The sequence below is a fragment of the Pteropus alecto genome, unplaced genomic scaffold (assembly GCF_000325575.1).
Source record: "Pteropus alecto unplaced genomic scaffold, ASM32557v1 scaffold164, whole genome shotgun sequence".
NCBI classification, from domain to species: Eukaryota; Metazoa; Chordata; class Mammalia; order Chiroptera; family Pteropodidae; genus Pteropus; species Pteropus alecto.
In genome coordinates, this window is record NW_006439568.1 from 4,447,550 (window position 1) to 4,457,461 (window position 9,912).

The window sequence follows — 9,912 nt, forward strand, 5'->3', positions numbered from 1 at the left end:
GTCTACGGCCATGCTACCCCGAACAAGCCCAATCCCGTCTGATCTTGGGAGCTAAGCAGGGTCAGGCCTGGTTAGCACTCGGATGGGAGACCACCTAGGAAGATCAGGTCCTGTAGGTGTAAGGGGAAAAAAAAAAAAAGACAGGCATTTCAGAGCAACAGGAGCTTAATTTTTCCTTGTGCTGACTCTGAGGCCAAGGACTAAAGCACCAGCTTTGGAGCTGAGAGGATGTCAATTTAGTTCTCAACCTTGAACTTAACTCTTGCTGTGTGGTATAAAGCAATTATCTTACTTTCACTTCATCATGTGATTGGATTTGATTAAAACGAGGAACATCCAGGGCCTCTCTCTGGAGCATCATTTGCTTTGCAGTCTAATGGACATGCACCGAGCTGTACATGGCAATCCTGCTAAACCCGTACAGCAGATGGGGGCAGGAAGTTCACTCAGCAGAGCGCCCTCTCTTTTCTTAGCTTTCATTCCATTACAGCTCAATTCAGGAACTATATATAATTCGCCCATTACATGCCAGGCACTGTGCTAGGCATTCAAGATAGAGAGATAATTAAGACAAGGTTCTTGCTGCCCAGGCACTTCCCTTCTAAGAAGAGAGACACAGTCAGGTAAACACAATGACAATGAGGTATGAGGCATGTAATATTAGAAATATGTAGAGGGAATAGAAACAGTACAGAGGATGAGAAGCATGAAATAGAGGGACCCTGAGCCCCTTAAGGAATTTAGTTACCCGTTTGTTACGTTACCAGCACGGTTCAGATGTGCAGGAACAGTCACCAGCTCTGATAGCTGTACTAACAAGTTTCCTCTCCAGCATCCTGCTTGTACCCCCGTGGGTCTCTGCCTCCCTTGGCTCAGGTCTCCTGCTCCTAATTCTGGCCTCTAGGCCCCTGGTCCCAGGGACATGTTATAGATCTCCTTGCCTGACCTTGGACATGACCTACTCTATGATCTGCAACTATGAATAAGACACACTTACTCATTCTACCCTGCCCTGTGGTGCCCTAAAGGCCAGGCCAGCCCTGCCTCCTGAACAGGGACCAGACATACAAGATCTGCAAGTTGTCTGATAAAGCAAGAATAAAAATGTAAGTGGGAGAGAGGAAAGTGGCAAGAGGTGGCAGGAGACCAATTTGATTCCCGCTCAAGAGTCTGGTCTTTGTCCTGAAGACATGGGAGCCACAGAAGGGCATGATGCAGAAGACGGGCAGATTCTGATTTGCCTTCCCCTGGGTTGCTCTGATGGTGACGAGGTGAATATATTGGAGGGAGAGAGACTAGGAGCAAGGAGAAGAATCAGTATGGGAAGCTGTTACGATAGTCCGAGCATGACTTGAAAAAAAGAGAGAAAGCCAGGCTTCTCTGCCACTCACTGGTGGTACCCTCCATCAGGAGCCCCTAGAGGCAGGGGCAGGCCACAGCTGGGGGTCCCTTTTAGTCATCCTCGTCATTCGATAGTCCTCCGTCCTGGTTCTGATTCTTGCATTTGGAGGCTGACTCCTACTCCATAACCATCATCGTTCCCCTCTTCCTGCTCCCCTTCCTCCTTTTCCCTCTCCTCGTCCTGTTTCTCTCTCTCTCTTTCCCCCTCCATCTCCCCCTCTCCGCACCCCTCCCTGTCTCCCTCTCTCTCCCTCCCTCCATCCATCTCTCACTCTCTGGCACACCCCGGAGCAATATGCCTTGCCTCCTCTAGCTTGAGCCTTTCTTACAGGAGAAAACAGAAAAGTAACACAGAGGAGCAAGCCAGAACTATTAAAAAATAACTGAAGAACAATCAGCACACGTCGGCGGGGGGCGGAGGGGGGCAGGAATGACAGGAAGAGTCCTACTGCCCCCACCACTTTAAAACAGCAGCTTCGGGAAACAAGGAGAACCGACCAAGTTTCGGTCTTTCCGAGTCTGAAAACTCCGGGGTGCTTCATAAATATTAAAAACAACTTTTGTCATCGATTTCATCATCTCAGAGGGGGAGGAGGAAATCACAGTCCTCTCTTATGATCCTGGCAGGCAGGTGGGAAATAGAGAGCCATTAAACAGCACCCCTGGGCCCACGCTCCGGCTCCCCTTGTGACCATCTGCTACCTTTCGCTTGCCCAGAACTATCTTTGGTGACTATCCCCAGGTCACAGCACCTGTTCACAGACATCTAGAATTCCCAGGCACTTTTAGGACAAGGGATGGGAGATTTTTCCAAGTGGGCAGCAAAGTCTTGTCTAAGAGAAGCCATTCCTTCTGATCTATTTATGCCGATGTAAACACTTGCCAAGGAAACAAGGCTTGTGGGCATGCGCCAGCCCTGCAGGCCCTCGCGCTGCTGTGAAAGCAACTGGAAAGTCACATGTCATAACAGTGGAAAGTACATATGCAACTATTCTTAGCCCTGGAATGTATACACTGTCTCTCTGCCCGGCAGCTCTGTCACAAAGCTCTAGAAAACTGCGAAAGCGCCTTCAGCATAAACAAATCCAGAACTCTCTCGAGACAAACCATTTGCCAACTGCAGGAAAGGCCTGGGTCTATGGTTTCACTTGGAGCCAGAGGTGAAAACTCTGGAGGGACCAGCCGGACCCGACATCAGTGGATGACATTGCTGCAAAACAAGGTAAATGTCTCTAACATTTCATTCTTGTGCAGGTAGACGGCCAGGTGTCATCCAATAAACCCGGCCCAGGATATTGTTGGGTCTCTGCTTTCTATTTATCCCTTCTTTAAAACAAAACCCTAAAGACTTTGCGAAGCCATGTTCTTAAGGGAAAAGAAAAACATTGCAAAGGTCCATGTTCATCCCTCATTTCTGTCTGGTTACCAGAAGGCCACACCCCTAGAATGACATCCTTGGAGGATGACTAACACCCAGAAACATGCTTAGGTGAGTTTACTAAATAACAGGTAGGCTGAGAATCTAGAGAAAGGCTTACAGACTTCTGTTGGTTGAACGCGTGGACTGTCATTTTTCTTTATGGTAATATTTCAGCCCCAGACAATCAAGTAACAGTCTCCATTGTTTTTGTTTGTTTGTTTCTCAGATTATCTGAAGATGCTCTTTGCCTGTTACCTTTGAGAGTAATCATAACCAAAAAGAGTGGAGCGAGCTATAACGTCTGACGTGTAGGTGGCCCCCCTTTCCAATCTTCACGAGGCGATACTCTTGGTGAGGTGACAGCCACATGCATCTTGGTGAGCGGACGTGGGGCTGTATGTCTCAGAGCCACCATAGCTAAGCGCTCCAGCCCAGGCGCCCTCCTGGGACTTCTTCCGCTCTTGGCAGGATGGGTGAGGAGCTGCCAGGTGGGCTGCTCTTCCAAGACCAAGACTTCTCCTCTGAACTGTTGAGGCAGCTCAACGGCCTGAGACAAAACAGGATCCTGACTGATGTGAGCATCTGCGCCGGGGCCCAGGAGGTCCCCTGCCACCGAAACGTGCTGGCCTCCAGCAGCCCCTACTTCAGGGCCATGTTCTGCAGCAACTTCCGGGAGAGCAGCGAGGCCAAAGTCCAGCTGAAAGGCATCGAGTCCACGGCTCTGGACCAGATCGTCCTGTACGTGTACACCGGGGAGGCACACATCACGGCGGAGAACGTTCTGCCTTTGATCGAGGCTGCCTCCATGCTGCAGTACCCCAAGCTCTTCGAGGCTTGCTCCTCCTACCTCCAGAGCCAGCTGACCCCCAGCAACTGCCTGGGCATGATCAGACTCTCTGAGATCTTAAGTTGCGAGACCCTCAGAAAGAAAGCCAGGGAGGTGGCCCTGACACGTTTTCCAGAGGTGGCCACGTCGGCAGACCTGAAGGAGCTCTGTGCTTTGGAGCTGAGAGACTACCTGGGGGATGACGGGCTCTGTGGGGAGGAGGAAAAGGTGTTTGAGGCCCTCATGGTTTGGGTCAAGCATGACGTCCAGGCCCGGAGACGACACATGCAGGACCTGCTCAGGCTGGTCAGGCTCCCGCACGTGCACCCGGCCTTCTTCCAGCATTTCATCGCCGGCGACGCGCTCCTTCGGGCCTCGCCCGCGTGCCAGCTCATCCTGGAGGCGGCCCAGAGGCAGATGTTTTCTTTGCAGGGCACCCCCAGTGCCCCAGACTGCCAACCACCATGGCATGTGCCCCCAAGAAGCTCCTACCGAGACTTCCTCATCCTCTTGGGGGGAAGGAAGGACAGCCAGCAGACCACCAGAGACGTTCTGCTGTATGACAGACAGACTGGCCAGTGGCAGAGCCTGGCCAAGCTTCCGACCCGGCTGTACAAGGCCACAGCCGTCTCCTTGCACCGTAGCGTCTACGTGCTGGGCGGCATGGTCGTGGGCACAGAGAAGGGGGTGCCCAGTCACGACACCTACATCTTCTCCCTGAAACTCAACCAGTGGAGGCTGGGGCAGCCCATGCTGGTGGCCCGTTACTCCCACAGAAGCACTGCCCACAAGAACTTCATCTTCTCCATTGGGGGGATCGGAGAAGGGCAGGAGGTCATGGGCTCCATGGAGAGATACGACAGCATCCGTGACGTCTGGGAGAGTATGGCCAGCATGCCAGTGGGGGTTCTCCACCCTGCAGTCGCCGTGAAAGACCAAAGACTCTACCTCTTTGGGGGAGAGGACATCATGCAGAACCCTGTGCGCCTTATCCAGGTATGTGGCTGGTCCTCCCCAGCACATAAGTGCATGAGAGTGTGCCCACATGCACACACATGCATACACATGTATGTACATACACATCCACATGCCTATACATGGATACACATAACATACATACACACATATACATGCACATAACATGTGCATATACATAAACATGCACATGTGCGTGTATGCATGCATGTGTACATGCATGTGTACATGCATGTGTACATATACATGTGTATTATATGCGCACATGCATATAATACACACATACACACTTGTCATCGTGCATGCATGTGCGCATGTGTACATATACACACACACATGCATATAATACACACATACACACTTGTCATCTTCAGGAGAAAGAAAAAGGAGGGAAGGAAGGAAGTTTAATTTCAGCAAGATTTCATGTGTTTATGAATTATTTTTGTGTAAGATTAATACATACAAAGGTACATCAGACACAATCTCTGTCTACAAAGTGTTCATCTTCATTTGAGAAAAAAATAGGATACCTAAAAGTTCAAGCTAGAATACACTGAACGTCAGATGGTGAAATCCTGCAGGAATTTGGCAGGTGCTTCTAATCCACGTCAGTAGGACCTTAAAAGAAGATTCCCAAGCATCGGTCCACAGTCTGTTACAAATCCCCCGGAACCAGACCTCAGGTCTACTGAATCAAATCTCTTTGTGTGGAGGTCCTAACGGTCATGGTTTACAGAAGTCTTCAGGAGAGTCAAAGGTGCAGCAGGGTTGGGGATGCCTTAAATGAGAGGTAGATGCTAATTTTACTCACAAGCTCTCTGAGTAGTATAATTAATAAAGACCAAATTTTCAGAATATTGTTTCCCAACTTTATGCAAATTCTAGCAACTTCTGCAGTTCATCTAATGATACAAAAAGCTTGAATAACAAGTTTATCTTTAAAGACCATCAAGGAGACCGATGAGATTTGCTTATCCATTTATAAGAGTAATATTGAGTGCCAACCACGGTGAAGGCCCTAGGGGCACAGTCATGGGCAGTCAATTACACCTACCCCCAGGAGCTTGCCAGACAATTGCAATTCAGACGCTGACTGGAAGGGTGCTCTAAGATGATAGGGGGTGCCCTAAACCAGTCTAGAGAGAATCAGGCAATTTTGGAGGGAACGCTGTGAGGTTGGTTTAAACTGACTTGAACAGAGAGGCAGGGGAAGAGAGAAAGAAGGAGAGGATGATGAGTATAAGAGGAGGGAGAATCATAGGATGGATGGAAAGCTCTAACATGGGCAGAGATGGGTGGGAAGCTTCTCTGAGTGGATGAATCTGCCATCTGCAGCAGTAGGCAGAGCCATCTATTGAGAGAGGGCTGGTGTTGCTGGGTAAGGGAGCAGCTGGCATAGAGGCCTTGAAGCAGAAAGGGGCACAGCCCATTGCCTGGAGGAACTGAAAGCATGACCACCTAGCTGCCACACAGACCAGGGAGGAGGGAGGGAGTCCACCAAGGCAGAGCGGGAAAGGAGGTGGCGGGCGGGGGCAGGGGGCAGTTAGTTCCCACATAATCTCCATCTGCCCCCTTCTCAAGCTGCCCCGAGCAACCCCCTCCCCACTGAGTCCCTACTACAGAAATTCAGGAACACCCTTGGGGGATGAGTATTTGTGGAGATGAGGCTTTCTAGGCTTCCTCAAGGAACTGGGTTGTAGCCTGAGAGAAAGAGGGTGGGCAAAGTCATCAAATCTGCAATTTTAGACGCTTCCTCTGGACACCTTGTGGGGAAGGGATTGAAGGGGCCTGAGGGGACAAAGGGAGGAGAGTTGAAGGACAATGGTAGCTTGGGCTAAGGGCACCAGTGGAGATGGAGAAAAGTGACGATCTCTGATTTAATTCTTTTCTTGTGTTTTTTCCTTGCCTTCATTTCTCCAGTCCATACTCTCAGCTCCTCCCTGACCATCAAGGCGGATTCTGAGTCTGTTCCAGATCCTACTTTTTATTTAAGCCGAGAGAGACATGTTCTGCTCTCCTCTGAGCTCTGTCTACGCATCGCTGATGTAATATGGTGCTTCCACGTAAAACTAGAGCCCCTCCCTCTTTTCTTAAAACTATTTTTCAAAATAAAGTCAACAGATATGCTGATGATTTCACATGGCAAAATTATCAACTTCCTAAAAACACAAAGCTCAAAAAAACCTTTAGATTTGGCATATCGAAAAATTCACAGTACAGACAAGACCCTTGCAAAACCAAAGATTAAAAAAAATAATAATAACATGTGAGTGATTCTTTTACACTGCAGTGAACAGAAGGGGAAAAGGGAAAAAGTATTAATCTGGAAGCCCTCTTATCTATTTAGCATTCGCTTTGAAATAGAAATTTTACTCTTTTAGATATAGTTTAAGATGAATGTTTAGCGTTACTTCACGAAGTGGGCTGGATTTTCAGACACAGGTTCAGAGATCTCTTCCAGGGATGGTTCATCCTCATGCACGCATTCCTTTAAGAATCACACCGGAGCGGGGTTACTGTGCGAATTGCGTGCATACATGGACTTTTCTACTTGGCCGACTTTCCACCTCTGTTGCTGGATGGCATTAAGCAGACCCATTACCATAACGAAGTATCGCTTCCTCCACTGGTCAGAGACCATCCTTGGATATCCTCACCCTGGCCTCTCTGGGGGTATTACAAAGATGGTGAGCAAATGTTTCATCATTTTTGAAACCATACTCAAATCTGATAGAAGGCCAGGATGCAATTACTCACTCAGGTAAAATGCAACCAGTGATCCCACTTTCCCAAGGGGGTCACCTAAGTATTTTCAGATAAAATCATGCGACTTGACAGCCACTGTGATTGTCCCTGTGTCTAGCTTTTGGCCTCCTCCATGCTTCGCCAACTTAAAGGACTGACCGAGACCTCAAGAGGTCTCCAGTCTCAAAAGTGTCCATCAAGTCAGGCCACGCCTACATGACCCCAAGTAGAACCATGAGTGTGGAGGTTAAAAGCATGGACTCTGGGCTCAACCAGACCAGCTCTTTCGCTCACTCTAGCTGTATGACCTTGGGAATGTCGTTTAACCTCTCTGAGCCTCAATGTCTAATCTGAAAAATGGGGCCGAGCGACGGTACCTACTTCATAGGATTGTCGTGAAGGTCAAATTTGCTAAAATGATTTTTTAACAAATGGCCTTTAATATGGTGGCAATTATATTTTATGCAGAATTTCCAGTGAAGACTACTGTGCCATTTTCCTCTGTAAATGAATGTTTTTATTCCTTCTTTTCTTATATGAAGTCTATCCGCTATCTCTTCTGCTAAATTTTGTCAGTAATGAATTTACATTTAATATTTCAACTTTAATCTGAGGAAATTAAGAGGAGACCGTGTTCTGAGAATCATGATTTGCTGCTCTGCTTCAGAGCATGGCCAAGGAGACCTGTCCTCACCTCTTCGCTCTTTTTTCTTTCTCTTATGCTTCCTTTTTCTGTGATTCTAATGAGTTTCAGGCATGAACTGTTCAAAACCCTTCCTCACTCAGCCCCCTATTTATTCTTGGCTCTAAGGCCCTCTCGGATATGCTGGAACATTTAGAAATTTAAACATGAGCCAGAAATAAAAATAATTGAAAAATCATTGGTTTCATGAATATCCAAGTTGCTCCACTCCTCATTAAAAGAAAAACATGTTCCAAACAAGGTAAGCGAATGCATACCGCAACGCATAACTCTTGGTCCGTTCTGTAAAAACACAGCCACTGATCTCATGGGGTCACACAAAGAGCAAATTCTAGCAATAGTCTTCTTTCCATTATTTAAAGACATTTTGTTTATTAACAGTAATAGATGTATATTTTGAAAACTGGAAAAAAGGGAAAAGAAATAAAATCACTTCTATTTTACCCTACTTACTATTTCTGTCTTTTTAAAAAAAATATGTCACTTTAAAACGCGGTGCCCTGATTCTATTTCTCCCTCAGGTGTATCACATTTCCAGAAACACGTGGTTCAAAATGGAGACGAGAATGATCAAGAACGTGTGTGCCCCTGCGGTGGTGCTGGGGGAGCGGATTGTCATCGTGGGAGGTGAGTCCGAACCAGGGGTCGCTAGGCTGGGCACGAACGTGCCACTTCCTGTGGAAAAAGGGTCACTGACAGACACACGTGGTTCCACAAGACTCTTTTTGAAAGTACATCCCTCTAGAACTTTGGACCACTTGCCAAAGTTCTCTTCTCATCCAGAAGTTTCTCCCTGTCTTGATTTGTAGACGGGAATGAAATAATACCCATACCGCAGAGTTGCTACGATTACAAAAGAAAAGTGCTCACGTATCAGAAGCACTTAGCTCTATCCCAGACACACGGCAAAGGCTCAAAAAACATTTGCCGTTGTTAACATCTGCTGCTAATGGATCAGTCATTTCTCTGTTCTCACAGTATAGTGGACTGGTTTGGGAGTCAGATCTGGGTTCAAATCCCAACTCTGCCACTAACTGGCTGTATGCTCTCTGGCAAGTTATTACTCTGTTTGTGCCTTACTTTGCTCATCTGTAAAATGGGGGTCCTAACAGTACCCCCAGATAGGGCTGTCGTGGGGACTCATGAGTGTCCCTAAGGCTCCTTCTCTGGGTTGTTGTACCTCTTGGATGGGCATGTGAGAGAGACGAAAAAGCCATCAGAATCAGGAGGCTGCTCCCCGTTGAAGAATGGCTTAGGTGCCGTCTTAACGTGGGGTTAAGGATGCAGGGGCCAGGATCAGACAGATCTGAGTCCAAACCCCAGCTCTGCCACATACTAGAGTGGGGGCAGGTTACTGCAACGTTCCACACATTAGTTGCAAGTCCAGCCCTGGTGTTAGGCGATGGCAGAGACCAGACACGCCCCTGGACTGCTCGCCTCCAGTCCCCGATAAGCAACGCTGACCTTGTGGATACGCCATTTGGTTTCCAGGTTACACCAGGAGGATCCTAGCTTATGACCCTCAGTCCAACAAATTTGTCAAATGTGCGGACATGAGAGACCGGAGGATGCACCACGGGGCCACGGTGATGGGGAACAAGCTCTATGTGACAGGCGGGCGGCGGCTGACCACAGACTGCAACATCGAGGACTTGGCCTCCTTTGACTGCTACGACCCTGAGACGGACACCTGGACGTCACAGGGACAGCTGCCTCACAAACTCTTTGACCACGCCTGCCTCACTCTCCAGTGCATACCCCACGCCTCCAACTTCCCACGAGCTTAAGGAGAATCCGAGAGGCCACCGCTTAGTCAAGATGCTCTTGCTGCAAGAGACAGAA

The 9,912-nt window shown here is 48.3% G+C and overlaps 1 protein-coding gene and 1 pseudogene across 1 annotated transcript; both read left to right on the top strand.

Moving 5' to 3' along the window:
• LOC112483655 lies at positions 1-119 on the top strand (annotated as a pseudogene).
• Positions 120-3,272: 3,153 nt separating this feature from the next.
• KLHL38 (kelch like family member 38) lies at positions 3,273-9,912 on the top strand. Its single transcript, XM_006916572.1, has 3 exons — positions 3,273-4,643; positions 8,592-8,697; positions 9,562-9,912. The coding sequence occupies exons 1-3, from the start codon at positions 3,291-3,293 to the stop codon at positions 9,855-9,857; spliced, it is 1,755 nt and encodes a 584-aa protein (XP_006916634.1). The 5' UTR covers positions 3,273-3,290; the 3' UTR covers positions 9,858-9,912.